The sequence below is a fragment of the Megalobrama amblycephala genome, linkage group LG12 (genome assembly GCF_018812025.1).
Source record: "Megalobrama amblycephala isolate DHTTF-2021 linkage group LG12, ASM1881202v1, whole genome shotgun sequence".
Classification (NCBI taxonomy): domain Eukaryota; kingdom Metazoa; phylum Chordata; class Actinopteri; order Cypriniformes; family Xenocyprididae; genus Megalobrama; species Megalobrama amblycephala.
In genome coordinates this window covers 35,474,579-35,491,482 of record NC_063055.1, presented here as the reverse complement: position 1 = coordinate 35,491,482, position 16,904 = coordinate 35,474,579, and the positions used below count along the sequence as shown (strand labels likewise).

General features: G+C 35.7%; 1 protein-coding gene across 3 annotated transcripts in view; it reads left to right on the top strand.

The window, feature by feature from the left end:
• Positions 1 to 13,587, top strand: part of si:dkey-32e23.4 (dynamin-1-like protein) — a 33,759-nt gene extending 20,172 nt beyond the window's left edge. For 2 of the 3 annotated variants that reach the window (XM_048210862.1, XM_048210863.1), the window contains 6 exons: positions 3,010 to 3,165; positions 6,372 to 6,461; positions 8,255 to 8,554; positions 8,652 to 8,761; positions 8,837 to 8,996; positions 12,441 to 13,587. In XM_048210862.1, coding sequence (XP_048066819.1) covers positions 3,010 to 3,165; positions 6,372 to 6,461; positions 8,255 to 8,554; positions 8,652 to 8,761; positions 8,837 to 8,996; positions 12,441 to 12,497 — 873 coding nt within the window. In that variant the 3' untranslated portion in view covers positions 12,498 to 13,587. The remainder of the gene's footprint in view (positions 1 to 3,009; positions 3,166 to 6,371; positions 6,462 to 8,254; positions 8,555 to 8,651; positions 8,762 to 8,836; positions 8,997 to 12,440) is intronic. The other variant, XM_048210864.1, reaches the window with a different exon arrangement.
• Positions 13,588 to 16,904: the final 3,317 nt, after the last annotated feature.

Genomic DNA, 16,904 nt, shown 5'->3' with positions numbered 1-16,904 from the left:
TATCAATGTTGAAAACAGTTTTTTGCTGCCTAACATTTTTTTGTAGGGAAAATGTATGACACACTACCATTTAAAAGTTTGGGCTAAGCAAGAGTAAAAAAAAATAAATATACTGAATGAATTAATAATAAATGAAATTAATAATAAATGAATACATTCATTCTTTATACTTACTAATAATGTTGCATTAAATTGATCAAAGGTGACATGTGAAAGACATTTATAATGTTACAAAAGATTTCTATTTCAAATAAATATTTGAATTTTCTATTCATCAAAGAATCCTGAAAATAATGTATCATGATTTCCACAAAAATATGAAGCTGTTTTCGGTACAGGGTTTCGGTTTTGGTACAGGGCTTTCGGTACGGTGCACGTGTGTACTGAATGCATTACATTGCAACAATAAGGTCTCCTGTTTGGGAACACTTCGGTTTCCCGGTCAATTACGACATCTGACAAAAACAGATGGATAAGACGAAAGCAGTACACGATGAATACAGCATTGTAGCCTAACCACCATTAACCACCAATAGTTGCAATAAGCTCTGCGTTTTGTTACTTTCGATAAGAAACAAAGGGTCATCCTTCAAATTCTGTCCACGAAATCACGAAATTTAAACAGAAAATGCCGTTTTGATGCTCTTTGATGTGGCGTGACAGATCACTGTACAGGCGCCTCAGTTCAACCGGCAGCGCGAGTGAACACGATCATCTCTTCTTCTTTAGTACTAGTTACAGAATAAACATGAATGAACATCTGAAGGTATGTTGAAAGATACAGTACAACTTACTGAAACATATCTCGTGTAATCGCTCAATCAGTGTTTCAACGGCGGAAGGACATCAATAAAACGGCTTGTAAACAATGTCATGTAGCATTTACCTCAGAAAAGCCATTCAGTGTCCACACCTTGTTAGCTCGCCAGATAAATGAACTCTTTCTCTTAATATATGCTCTGTATTAGCCTATATATTCATTTCATTTCATTTAACATGTTAGTGATGTCTTGATTATTTAATGTATGTTTAAGTAAATCTGTCCTGAAAATGACAGACACTGTGTATAAATGATTATATTTCAACAACGAATTGGAGTAAAACATAATTTTATAATTAGATTTAGAAGTTAATGCAAAAACTAATGCTGCCTTATGTGCAGCTTACATGTTTGCATACAATTTGTTGGTTATTGTATCTAAAAATCAATTAAAGATTGAATTTAGGCTAATAGTTTGGGGTCTGTTGTTAACCGTTAATATTATAGTAACATAATGTTCAAGTAAGAGGTCCGTACATAGTTGATAGCATTAGCAGAGATCGTTTTTTTATATATCCTTAAGAAACTTTTAGTTATAATTTAATTTAATATATTTAAAGACAGAAACACAACTTCAGTAAACCACTGTTTAAAGGTGCCCTAGATTCAAAATTTGAATTTACCTCGGCATAGTTAAATAACAAGAGTTCAGTACATGGAAAAGACATACAGTGAGTCTCAAACTCCATTGCTTCCTCCTTCTTATATAAATCTCATTTGTTTAAAAGACCTCCGGAAAACACGCGGATCTCAACATAACACCGACTGTTACGTAACAGTTGGGGTGTACGCCCCCAATATTTGCACAATGCCATCTCATGTTCCCAACATTATGAAAGGCATTAGACAAGGGCAGCCAGTAACGTCTGGATGTGCACAGGTGAATCATCAGACTAGGTAAGCAAGAACAACAGCGAAAAATGGCAGATGGAGCAATAATAACTGACATGATCTATGATAGCATGATATTTTTAGTGATATTTGTAAATTGTCTTTCTAAATGTTTCGTTAGCATGTTGCTCATGTACTGTTAAATGTGGTTAAAGTTACCATTGTTTCTTACTGAATTCACGGAGACAAGAGCCGTCGCTATTTTCATAATTAAACACTTGCAGTCTGTATAATTCATAAAGACAACTTCATTCTTTATAAATTTCTCCAACAGTGTAGCATTAGCCGTTAGCCACGGAGCACAGCCTCAAACTCATAGAGAATCAAATATAAACATCAAAATAAATACTTTACTCACATAATTCGAAGCATGCATACAGCATGCATGACGAACATCTTGTAAAGATCCATTTGAGGGTTATATTAGCTGTGTGAACTTTGGAAATGTGCTGTAATAAAATCGAGAGCTCGTGTGGCAGGGAGCAGGCGAATTAAAGGGGCAGCGCACTGAAAAAATCAGTGCATAGTTAATGATGCCCCAAAATAGGCAGTTAAAAAAATTAATAAAAAAAAATGGATGGGGTATTTTGAGCCGAAACTTCACAGACACATTCAGGGGACCTTAGACTTATATTACATCTTGCAAACATTCTTGGGCACCTTTAATAAAAAAATAAAAGCAATTTTATGTTAAGTTTTCTCCCAACCTGCTGTACCGAACCCGTACCGAACCCGTACCGAACCATGACTTCAAAACCGAGGTACGCACCAACCGTGAGTTTTGTGTACCGTTACACCCCTAGTAATAATTGAGTACCCATAATTATTGAGCCCCAGATGAGCATATTAGAAGACTGGAGACACTGAAGACTGGAGTAATGATGCTGAAAATTCAGCTTTGATCACAGGAATTATATTTTATAACATATTCAAATAGAAAACAGTTATTTTAAATTGTAATAATAATTCAGATTAGAACTGTTTTTTGTTTTTTTGTTTTTTTTGTCATTTAAATGAAATAAATGCAGCCTGGGTGAGCAGAAGAGACTTCTTTTAAAAACATTTTAAAAAATATTAATTATTCCAAACTTTTGACCGGTAGTGTATTTATTTGTTTTGCTCAAATCTAAATACTACTTCTGATAGAAATTGCAATCACTATAAAATGAATCCTTATCCAGTAGAATAGCTGGAAAAGCAATGGAAAATCATTGGTCAGAAGTTGAGGAAACTGTATAACACTACACAGGGGTAGACTAAATGTGGGTTGACTGTATTTGGTTGTTGTGATGATGTAGGGTCCTCGGCCAGCGCTGTTTGTTCCTGAGGTCAGTTTTGAGCTGCTGGTGAAGAAACAGATCAAGAGACTGGAGGAGCCCAGCATGCGCTGCGTGGAGCTCGTACACGAGGAACTTCAGAGAATCATCCAGCACTGCTCTGCCTACAGCACACAGGTGCTTCACTGCTTATTAATATTTGATGCAGAATATGAGGAAAAAAACAAAACAGGAAATGGAATATGAGGGTAGTGTAGCCAGCCTTAAAATCTCTCCTATCAGTGCTTTATACATTACATTGTGGGTAGTTAGTAGGGCTGCACAATGTATCGGGGGAAACAAAACGTGATATTGATTAGTGTGAATGTCAAATTGCGATTTAATTAAGTTAATTTGTGCTAGCGGTTTCAGTGTCAATTACACGTGTACTTCATGATAAAGTGTTTCAGAGTCTCAGAACAGCTTGGTTCATTTACTGTAAATCAAAATGTTCTGAGACTCTGTGAGCTGCATATGTGTACATGAACATAATGTGTCTTCACACTAGTGCATTTGTTTGTTGGCTAACCTTCAAAATAAATGCTGTATGCCATTTGAAAATGAAGAAATGAAGACATAAATATTAGTATTGGAATTTGACAGTAAAATAAAATGTATTACTTGATTTTTATATTTTATAGTACAGTAGTATTATTTAATACAATATATTTATTATATTATATTATATTATATTATATTATATTATATTATATTATATTATATTATATTATATTATATTATATTATATTATATTACCCGATTCCAAAAAAGTTGGGACGCTGTACAAATTGTGAATAAAAACAGAATGCAATGATGTGGAAGTTTAAAATTTCAATTTTTATTCAGAATACAACATAGATGACATATCAAATGTTTAAACTGAAAAAATTTATAATTTTAAGGGAAAAATAAGTTGATTTTAAATTTCATGGCATCAACACATCTCAAAAAAGTTGGGACAAGGCCATGTTTGCCACTGTGTGGCATCCCCTCTTCTTTTTATAACAGTCTGCAAATGTCTGGGAACTGAGGAGACAAGTTGCTCAAGTTTAGGAATAGTAATGTTGTCCCATTCTTGTCTAATACAGGCTTCTAGTTGCTCAACTGTCTTAGGTCTTCTTTGTCGCATCTTCCTTCTTTATGATGCACCAAATGTTTTCTATGGGTGAAAGATCTGGACTGCAGGCTGGCCATTTCAGTACCCGGATCCTTCTTCTACGCAGCCATGATGCTGTAATTGATGCAGTATGTGGTCTGGCATTGTCATGTTGGAAAATGCATGGTCTTCCCTGAAAGAGACGATGTCTGGATGGGAGCATATGTTGTTCTAGAACTTGGATATACCTTTCAGCATTGATGGTGCCTTTCCAGATGTGTAAGCTGCCCATGCCACACGCACTCATGCAACCCCATACCATCAGAGATGCAGGCTTCTGAACTGAGCGCTGATAACAACTTGGGTTGTCCTTGTCCTCTTTAGTCCGGATGACATGGCGTCCCAGTTTTCCAAAAAGAACTTCAAATTTTGATTCGTCTGACCACAGAACAGTTTTCCACTTTGCCACAGTCCATTTTAAATGAGCCTTGGCCCAGAGAAAACGCCTGCGCTTCTGGATCATGTTTAGATATGGCTTCTTTTTTGACCTATAGAGTTTTAGTCTGCAACGGCGAATGGCACGATGGATTGTGTTCACCAACAATGTTTTCTGGAAGTATTCCTGAGCCCATGTTGTGATTTCCATTACAGTAGCATTCCTGTATGTGATGCAGTGCCGTCTAAGGGCCCGAAGATCACGGGCATCCAGTATGGTTTTCCGGCCTTGACCCTTACGCACGGAGATTGTTCCAGATTATCTGAATCTTTGGATGATATTATGCACTGTAGATGATGATAACTTCAAACTCTTTGCAATTTTTCTCTGAGAAACTCCTTTCTGATATTGCTCCACTATTTTTCGCCGCAGCATTGGGGGAATTGGTGATCCTCTTCCCATCTTGACTTCTGAGAGACACTGCCACTCTGAGAGGCTCTTTTTATACCCAATCATGTTGCCAATTGACCTAATAAGTGGCAAATTGGCCCTCCAGCTGTTCCTTATATGTACATTTAACTTTTCCGGCCTCTTATTGCTACCTGTCCCAACTTTTTTGGAATGTGTAGCTCTCATGAAATCCAAAATGAGCCAATATTTGGCATGATATTTCAAAATGTCTCACTTTCAACATTTGATATGTTATCTATATTCTATTGTGAATAAAATATAAGTTTATGAGATTTGTAAATTATTGCATTCCTTTTTTATTGACAATTTGTACAGTGTCCCAACTTTTTTGGAATCGGGTTTGTATATTATTATATTGTTATTCAATATTATAAATATAATTTTTGGTCATATCGAATTGCTCAAAAACAGTCTGAATGTGGCCTAGATATTTTTATGGTTCCCTTTATAGTTTAAATTGGTTTTTCATTCATTTATTCATTCATTCCAATCATTCATTCAATCAATCATTTATCGCATTCTTTCTTTCTTTCTTTCTTTCTTTCTTTCTTTCTTTCTTTCTTTCTTTCTTTCTTTCTTTCTTTCTTTCTTTCTTTCTTTCTTTCATCCAGTCATTCATTCAATCATTTACCCCTGTCATTCATTCATTCATTCATTCATTTTCATTCTTGAACAATTCATTCTTTCCAAATAGAGCTATTCAAGTCATCTGGTGAAATTTCATTTCATTTTTTTCACAATATTGCAGAAAATGTCCTCTTTTTTTCCAATATCGTGCATCCCTAGTTAGATGTTAATATGGTTGTGTCATCAATACCATGATAATTTTTTGGTGGCGCGTGTTCAGTTCTCAGTGTTCTGAGTGACCAATGGAAAAATGCAGTGTGAATGTCAGAATGTGTCTGCATAGTACATCAAGGTCTTTGAGCAAGCAAGGAAGCTTCTGTTTCCCATGACAAGCCCTTATATAGCTACAAAAACGAAATGTGAAGAGGAGAGTGAAAGCTTTTTACAGGCACCACAGACTGACACACACAGGCTCAGAACAGCCTGCATTAGGATTCTCTCCTCATTCTGCTCTTATCTTCTCTGTCCTGCTGCCTTCACTGTGTACATTTGTTTTACATTAAACATTTTTTCGCTTTACTCTATTATATACATCAATTTAACGTCAGAATGTGCGCTGGAGGGAAAGCGGGGGGAACAGATTTGATGCTCGTAATATTTGGAAGTGTGTTGGGAAAATATTATGCTTTACTCTTTCACACAAGAAGTGTAAAAATGTTTTAAACAATTGACAGCTAACCTACTGTATGTATGTGTGTTTGTTTATGTCCGAAGGAGCTTTTGCGGTTTCCCAAACTACATGATTCAATAGTGGAAGTGGTTACCAGCTTACTCAGGAAACGTCTGCCCATTACCAATGAGATGGTAGGAACATATGCCTATGAATGCACCCACACTAACTTATACCTGCCTCGAGGACTTGTATTACAGCAACATAATCACAAGGCGTGTACTTAGACAAGCTTCAATAACTTCAATAATACAGAACCAAATGTATTTCATGCAGTGCAGTATAGTGAACTCATTGTCATGTTTAAGAAACCAGTTTGAGATGATCTGAGCTTTGTGACATGGTGTGTTATCCTGCTGGAAGTATGCATCAGAAGATGCATCACTGTGGTCATAAAGGGATGGACATGATCAGCAACAATACTCAGGCTGTGGCGTTTAAACAATGCTCAATTGGTACTAAGAGGCCCAAAGTGTGCCAAGAAAATATCCATTACACCAGCAGCAGCCTGAACATTGATACAAGGCAGGATGGATTGTTTACGACAAAATCTGACCTTACCATCTGAATGTCGCAGCAGAAATCAAGACTCATCATACCAGACGTTTTTCCAATCTTCTATTGTCCAATTTTGGTGATCTCATGTGAATTGTAGCCTCAGTTTCCTTTTCTTAAATGACAGGAGTGGCACCAGTGTGTCTGCTGCTGCTGTAGCTCATCTGCTTCATGGTTGGACATGTTGAGCATTCAGAGATGATCTTCTGCACCTCGGTTGTATCGAGTGTTTATTTGAGTTACTGTTGCCATTCTGTCAGCTCGAACCAGTCTGGTCATTCTCCTCTGGCATCAGCGAGGCATTTTCACCCACAGAACTGCCGCTCACTGGATATTTTCTCTTTTTCAGACCATGCTCTGTAAACTCTAGAGATTGTTGTGAGTGAAAATCCCAGTAGATCAGCCCGTCTGGCACCAATAATCACTTAAATTACCTTTCTTCCCAATTGTGATGCTCAGTTTGAACTTCAGCAGATCGTCATGACCATGTCTACATGCCTTAATGTATTGAGTTGCTGCCATGTCATTGGCTGATGAGATATTTGCGTTAACGAGCAGTTGAAGTCGTGCACCTAATAAAGTGGCTCGTGAGTATACATCTGCTTATCTCTCAGCATGAGAAAACGTTTGTTTTCCATCTTTGAGTTTAAACCAGTTTGCATCACAGCGTGAGTCTGCTGAAGATTCATAAAGTGTCATTAAATTGGCCTAATTGTTAGAGAGTCGGACTTGTAACCCGAAGGTATTGGTGGTAGCATGAAAATAATTAGTCTTATCGCTAGTGGGCAGAATTTTAGTACCACTTCATCCTTACACCAAACACACACAGCTGGGGCAGTCGTGGCCTAATGGTTAGAGATTCAGACTGTTAACCCAAAGGTTGTGGGTTCGATTCTCAATACCGGAAATGACTGAGGTGCCCTCGAGCAAAGCACCTAACCCCCAATCGCTCCCTAGGCGCCACAGCAAAATGGCTGCCCTCTGTGTCCACGGTTTGCAGTGTTTGTTCTCTACTTGCAACTCTTAGGCCCGGTTTCACAGACAGGGCTTAGCCTAAGCCAGAATTAGGCCTTAGTTCAATTAGGATATTTAAGGAGCTTTTATAAATGTACACTAGAAAATTACTGGTGTACATCTTGAGACAAAACAATGGCACTGACATATTTTAAGATATGTCAGCACCAGTTCCTTTCAGTTAAAAAAGTTCAAACATGCATTTTAGTCTAGAACTAGCCTAAGCCTTGTCTGTGAAACCGGGGGCTAATGTGTTAAATCAGAAATCCTTAGCACATGTTCAATTCAGAGCACAGTTTTGCTTCTTCTGAAAATGTGTCATCATGTTAACTCATGGAATGTGTTTACTTTTTCTCAGGTTCATAATCTAGTTGCAATCGAGTTGGCCTATATAAACACCAAACATCCTGATTTCACAGACGCTGCCCAAGTGTCTGCATCTGTCAACAGCCAGCAGGTACTAAAACTCTCTCTCTCCGTCTCGTCTCGTCTCACTCTCCAAATCCAAACAGGATTAGTCTTTGTTTTATCGTCTCTTTTGCAGGTGGAGGCTGGGGATGGAGGTAAGCGATGGAAGAATGAAAAGATGCCGTCGGAGGAGAAAGGCCCTGTGCCTGCGTTTGGAAGCCCCACCAAAGCCGTCAACCTGTTGGACACGGTACGTCTTTGCTATCTCAAAAGTACAGAAGCCAAAAGTACCTGCACATTTGAAGAAAACCAGGAAAGAACAACAACTTTTGGACATTTTTCTGTAGGCCGTGCCGATATCCCGCAAACTAAGCACTCGAGAGCAGAGGGACTGTGAGGTCATCCAACGGCTCATCAAGTGCTACTTCCTGATCGTGCGCAAGAGCATCCAGGACAGGTCAGCACCTGTTGTGTGGGAGCCAAACAACTGAGTGACCACTTCGCATCTGATAATTTTTTCTGTTTTCTATAGTGTGCCAAAGACGGTGATGCATTTCCTGGTGAATTTTGTGAAAGAGCATTTGCAGAGTGAGCTGGTCGGTCAGCTTTACAAACAGCCTCTGCTTCAGGAACTGCTCATCGAGTCTCAGGAAACTGCTCAGCAGCGCACAGAGGTTGCACAGATGCTGGAGGTACGTTTTGTGCGAGACTGTCCTCCAAAAAAAAACAGACCCTATAGGTCGTTTTTCAAGCACCTTATTATGACCTATATTTACGTTTTAAAGTCATGCGCCCTCTAGCTGGTGTAAAAATAATGACAGTGTCGTGTTATGTCTGTCGTCATGAAATGACGTGTGACTGTCGTTACCAATCAAAATGCGTGTTCATTTAAATGCAATGTGTGGACTTTTTACACCATTTCTCCTATTTCCATTTAGCAAAACTAATTTTTTTTATTAACGACAACACCTACCCCATCCCTAAACCTAACCTTAGTGATTTATAGTGCATATACACTTTATGAGCACATGCGTTCCCTGGGATCGAACCCACGATCGCATGATCACATGATTGCATATTGTTATTGCAATGCTCTACCAATTGAGCTACGTGAAACCTGAAATATGACGCAGATAAAAGGGAACGATGAATTAAAATGAAAGTGTCCTATTGTCGATAGGGGCGCAACTTTAGCAAATGCTCCTATGGGTCGTATTTCAGGGAAGTGAAAAAGGACCTATATGGGCGTATTGGTTGGAGAACATGTTGTTTTGTGCACATGTGAAATACTTATAAGCCTCATAAAGCTGGTATGTTCGTGTTGACCCGGAAGAGATTAAAAAAAAACCCTAAAAACTACATAGATTTTAATACAGGAACCAAACTTTGCAAATGGGCCAAGACTACAGTATCAAAAGGGATTTTGTTTTTGAGCAGTCATGGGTATAAATGCAAAGGAATTTAGTTAAATCTATTGATTTCAGTTAATACTGGTAATTCTCAGATTATATGTTCTTGTATAATTTGACAATTCAAAGAACTTCTCAATTTTTTAATTAATAAAAATGGGCTAAATGTAGTAATAACATGTTAATAACATGGTAACATTCAAAAATATTTGCACTTTCTCTCATTAATGAGTTATTAATCAGATGCAATATGGTTATGGTATATAACTATATTGTATATGATACTTTTAAAAGATGAAATTTCACCAGGAATGAATGGAACATCATATGCAAATTTAAAATGCATTGCTTCTGTGGTTATTTGTATTTAGCAGCAGTGCATCAGTTAGTATGCTGACAGTCTAAGCTTTTTGTACTTTCACAAAGGTCGTCTTTAAATTCATCCCATCTAAGGCACCACCACTACAGTCATGCACATTCAGACTGTCTTTGGCAGTTAAAGATGCCATGTCAAGTTAATCGCATATCGACTTTTAAAAATGAGACACCTCTTTCAATCCAATGCACTTAATAGCTGGTGTGGAAAAGCCTAGAAGCTTGGCTTTACAGTTAATATAGGGAATATGACCATCACTTAACAAAGTGCTTTCAAATTTTCTGCCATATTAGAAGTGCTCTATTTTTATAGTGTGAAAAAAATAACGGCTTTACATGAAAATGTGATCTGTAAAATCATAGTACATAACAGATAGACGTGTCATATATTATTGAAAAGGTCTCAACTTGCAGAATACTACAATCATATCTGTTTCAGTTAGTAACCAAACTACTGTATACCAAGTATTTGAATGAAAAAGCACCGCAGACTAGGGCTGCAACAAACGATTATTTTGATAATTGATTAATCTATCGACTATTAGAACGATTAATCGACTAATCATCGATTATTGCACTGATTAATCAGTAAGCTTTGTTCGATTATTCTACTTTAGCAATTAGTTAAAATATTGAGTTATACTGTACTTTAACTAGTAAATAAAACAATGAAATCACTTCAGCTTTTAAAAGTGTATTTTTAATCATTTTCAAGCCAACTGAATAGACCAATATCCTTCAGGTTAAAAAAATATAATGTAATTATGTGGGGTTTTTTGAAAAACGAAACAACAACATACATGCACACACATATTATATATCATATTATATATTAGTTTTATATCAAAAGTAACCTGATCTGTCGGTGCGTTGTCTGTGTCCTCTTTGCTCTGCGATGCATCTTTCACTGTGTGAGAAAATGGACGTGTGGCGTGAGAACAGTGAGTTTGAATGAGAGTTGGTGGCCCTGCATGACAGTATTCTGTAGTTATGTTAAACGTTATGTTTGTTATGTTTATGCTATGTTAATCTCCCACATTTCACGGGTTTGACTTCGTTTGCACTATGCTCTCCAAAGCGCCGACTTCTTTTATTGGATTGGATCCGGGAGGGCTGCATTACAGTATTGCGCTACAGCGCCCCACTGGTTACACCGCGTTATTGCAGGCCCTTCAAATAGGTCGTATGAGATCAAGAGACTATTCGACAACAAAAATATTTGTCGACAATTTTTTATTGTCGACGTTGTCGATAATGTCGACTAATCGTTTCAGCCCTACTGCAGACACGTGTAAACAGTATACACATGATGCTTTTGCACCACGTTTTGGTTTGTAATTTCGCAAAACATTAGTAAACTAATAGTAGATCGCATATGTTTATTTAGAGCAGGTGGTCTCGAACGAGCCCAAGCATACAGTAACATAAGACAGATCATGGAGTGACATGACATGACATGAGAGTGATGATATTCAAAAATGAATATCATCACTGTCAGCGGAAAGCTTATATGTCCAAAACCACTACTTTTCAGGAAATGGAGAAAACACTGTATTTTGTAAATAATTAAACATTGAGTTTTCAAAGTTGATATTGTGGCTTTATATGGTCGGACACTTGCATGTATCATTATATTATTAACATTTACCAAATCCCAAAATTAAGCTCAAATGGATTTATGAGGTTTTTGACCAGTGAATGTCAGAAATACATGTTTTGTCCATCAGTAGAACGGCCGCATCTGAGGCAGTAAGTGCATCTCATTACATTTTCATAAACTTAGAGGTTATAATTTTTACAGTAGTTATGTGGGCGCTCAGTTTTTCCTGTCAGTTTGCCAAAATCTCATGCAGTAATTAGACACAGGCTATTTAAAACTGTGTACTGACTATAACTCGACAACAAATGTTAGACTAAGGCACTCTTCTCCGCTTCTCAAATGCATAAAACTTGAGCCTTTTTAGACATGTTGTGTCTTCAGTAAAGAAAACGACATACTTATTCAAACAACCAGTTCTTTATTTACCCTTGCATTGCAAACAAGCAGAGACTGTCCAAAATGTGCGCGGCACTTCATTCACGATAGAGGTTTTACCGACCGTTTGAGGATCCAATGGAGTCACGAGGTAGTCACAAGCTCTTTTGAATAGATTTCATTGATAAATATGTGTAAAACCCACAGACCCGCAGAGGTAAAGGGTGTGTAATGATTTATAAAAAAAAAAAGGAAAAAAAAAAGACAAAATATGGAGATACAAGGTTTCAGCCTGACAGCGACAAGATGTTTTTAATTTTTTTATGCAGTGTTCTTTGTGTTATTAATACTGCTCTTTCTGACTTCTTCTCTTTTAGGCCCTGAAGAAAGCCAGTAACATTATCTCAGAGATCCGGGAGACTCATCTTTGGTAGCCAAACGTTCCCTTGAACATTCTGTCCAGGAAAGTGTTTACATGTTTGTGCGTGTGGTATGTGTGAATGTATGACATGGGTCAAATATCTGAAGAAATTCAATGCCTCTGCCAGCATGAACATTCAACAAAATGTGTACAGTTTTACAAATGCTCTTTATTTCTACTGTATATGCACTGATTCCATAACTGTGTGTTTGACAGGGGTGTGTGTGTGTGTGTGTGTGTGTGTGTGTGTGTGTGTTACTATGTTTGTACTCAGTAGCTCAGATATAGTGAACATATCAAGTCTATGTCATTTTCTTCAACATTTAGATGGTTGCTCTTTCATTTAATGTTATAAGAACTGAGTTACGTCTCAGATGGTACTAAGAATATCCCATGGCCAGTCTTAATCCAAATCGAGTTCTCACACACTCACATGACTGATAACAGGAGTAGTTCACCTATGAAAATAGATGGACATGAAAATTTTCAGCAATTTTTTTTCATCATTTACTCACCATGTCATCCAAAACCTGTATGACGATCTACTGTATCTGCTGTAGTACATGGGAGATGTTTTGAAGAATGTCTTTGCTGCTTTTTACATTCAGTGAAAACATTTAGCGCATTCGAGCTCCAAAATGGACTAAAGCATCATGAAGGCACCATAAATCATCATAAAAGTAGTCCATTCAATAATTCAATAGTTTTGTGTGAGGAACAGACTGAAACTTAAGTCATTATTCACTAAATGACATCATGGTAATTAATTTTTTAGAAAACTTCTCCTTTAATATGCTGTAAATATAATGTAATTAATGTGGTGTCCAGCTTTACAGTATATCTAAGAAACAAGAATTGCCCCTTTATTAGATTCAGACGAAACCATGCATGTTGTACACTACTGTACATGAAAACCTATGTAATTTCACAGCCAATATGGGCTAAATACAAAACAGAGATATAATATTTGATCACGTGAGTGAGACAGATGAAAGAAACTCAATTATCATGTTACATTTAGAATAATTAATGATGTAACCGTGACTGATGTCTAGACATGGTGCAAATAAACGGTAGTGCGGTGTGAAGAGCCATAGAACAAAGAGCCATTGTGTTTGGTTGTGCTCTGAAACACTTCAATCCACGCTTGGATGTACCGAAGACTTGACTGCCATGTAATATTTATGCTTGTATGAATATTTATTGTGAGAGTAAGTACGCCTGTGTCAAAGAAGGTCAAATGAGAAAGAACAAAGAAAACATTCCATCCGAATGGCTGTTTGAAGCATTGAACACCAAGAATGAAAATAGAGTTCAGTGTCAAATACAAAAAGTGCAAAAATTAAAACCCAACACAATTGTGGGGCTGTAGAGAATATGGTAGTTGTTGAATTGCCAGTTAAAACCAATATTAATGTTTGTGGGTGTTTATGTTGGGGCAAAGTCACATAATTTTTCATTGATTTCTTGCATTGGGACGCGGTGAAAACATTGCGCTCCTCTACCAACCGATCAACCATAAAAAAATAGATGTGCCAGAAAGGGCGAGAGAAGCTATAGAAGTAAAGGGGACTTATTAAAAATACTTAAAACATATTTATATACATTGTCAAATACCTGATAATTTAATAAGCATGCATTTCTTGTTGACCTCAAGCTTTATACCGCTAGATTGTGTCCTGCCTCATATTTTTAGAATATTCCACTGGATCTGTGTGACGCAGTCAGTATGTACTGTAGAGATGTTTTACATTTCAAGAGATTTGAGCAATTTACTTAGTAGGCTGCTTGAGCGAAGGAAGATCCGTAGAAACGCTTCAGAGGCTGATGGATTTTAATGAGCCCCGATGCAATCTCAGCACTGATTACATGATGCTGTATGCAATCCTAAATCCTAAATAGTCTCTAGCATTTTAATGAATCTTATGGAACCTGTCAATAACATATTCAGGTCAAGAAAGCCTATCTTTAAGAACATGACGATTTTGCACTGTAACATTATTTTTTTCACAATTGAGCACATTTTGCCAAATTCCCATTACTTTATTATAAGAAAAAATCACGGTAATTGTGGTAATGAGAAACAATTTTTTTTTAACTTGCTTAACGGCAGTGAGAATGAGAAATTCTCGTTTCCGTAAAGCAACATATAACATCTTTTTCTAATTACCATAAAGCAAGAAAAAATCTCTTTCCTATTACTGTAATGCAGGGGGAAAAATCGAATTCTCTTTACCATAATGTCAGAAAAAAATATTCTCATTTCCGTAATGCAGGAAAAAAATACATTGTTACGCAAGGGGAAAAAATCTCATTATCTTCATACAGGAAAAATATATTTCTCTTTACTGTAATGCAAGAAAAAAATCTTACTCTCATTACTGTAATGAAAGAAAAAAAATGTATTCTCATTACAATAATGTAAGAAAAAAATCTAATTATTTTTACTATAATACAAACAGATCTCATTCTCATTACCATAATGCAAAAAATCGCATTCTCATTGCCATAATGCAAAAAAAAAAATCTTATTACCATAATGCAAAAAAAAAATCGCATTCTCATTACCATAATGCAAAAAATATCATTCTCATTGCCATAATGCAAAAAAAATAATTCTCATTACCATAATGCAAAAAAAAAATCTCATTCTCATTACCATAATGCAAAAAATATCATTCTCATTATCATAATGCAAAAAAAAATCTAATTTTCATTACCACAATGCAAAAAAAATCTCATTCTCATTACCATAATGCAAAAAAAATTGCATTTTCATTGCCATAATGCAAAACAAAAAAAACTAATTCTCATTACTATAATGCAAAAAGATCAAAATTTAATTACCACAATGCAAAAAAAATCTCATTCTCATTACCATAATGCAAAAAAAAAAAAATCACATTCTCATTGCCATAATGCAAAAAAAATTGCATTTTCATTGCCATAATGCAAAAAAAAAAAAAAAAAAAAAAATCACATTCTCATTGCCATAATGCAAAAAAAAAAAAATCTAATTTTCATTTCCACAATGCAAAAGTACGGAAGAGGATTAGGGCCAAGCAATAATAAAAAAATAAAACCATCTCGAGATTAAAGTTGTTAAATTTCGAGAAAAAATCTCATAAAATTTCAAGAAAAAAGTCGAAATAAAATGTTGAGAATAAACTCGTTAAATTACGAGAAAAAACTTGTTAAATTTCGAGAAAAAGGTAGAGATAAAATGTTGAGAATAAAGTCATTAAATTACGAGAAAAAACTTGTTAAATTTCGAGAAAAAGGTAGAGATAAAATGTTGAGAATAAAGTCATTAAATTACGAGAAAAAATTGTTAAATTTCGAGAAAAAAAGTCGAGATAAAATGTTGAATAATGTCATTAAATTACGAGAAAAAACTCGTTAAATTTCAAGAAAAAAGTTGAGATAAAATGTTGAATAAAGTCATTAAATTACTAAAAAAAGTCATTAAATTACTAAAAAAAGTAATTAAATTAAGAGAAAAAAGTCATTAAATTACGAGAACAAATTCGTTAAATTATGAGAAAAAAGTCGTTAAATTACAAGTTTATTCTCAACATTTTATCTCAACTTTTTTCTCGAAATTTAACAACTTTAATCTCGAGATGGTTTTATTTTTTTATTATTGCTTGGCCCTAATCCTCTTCCGTACAAAAGAATATATCATTCTCATTACCATAATGCAAAAAAAAAAAAAAATCGCATTCTCATTGCCATAATGCAAGAAAGCAATCTTACTCTCATTTCCATTATGCCCAGTATGTGGATTTTTTTTTTTTTTGAGATAATTATTATTTTCTATAGTCTCATTAATATGATTGAAACATTTGTATAAATTTTATTATAATTTATAGTTTATTGCTGTAAATTACAGTACATTTTTACTAGCTTAAAAAACATAAACATAAGCCAGTACAAAAAATTATATCCTAATGAATAATTACAATCAAAATTGCATTTCACATTACAGTAAGGAGAATTTGGCAGGAAATTTGCTTAATTGTTACGAAAATAATGTAGTCCAAAACAATAGGCTTCATTTTCTTCATGCTAAATATTTCTTATTTCTGTCTTGACTTGGTGGTGAAATATGACAGGACAGGCTATAAAACACTGTCAAACTCCCTCTAGTCCAAAGTGACGTCTCCACTACCTGTGTGTGTCGCATTCTTTCATAGTCGTCAAGTGTGCTTAAAGAAAAGTGTATTTTAATGATATAAAACTCATTCAGCCTTCCTGTTGAGCATGTGCCCGCATCCATATGTGTGTTTGTGTGAAAGAGAGTAATTGTTCATGTGGGAGTTCGCTGTAAATCATTTTAAATAACTTGCCATTTCTTGACAAATGCCTTTAAGCACCTGCCTGCCATTTTATTTTTGTGATACATGTTGATGTACTGTTC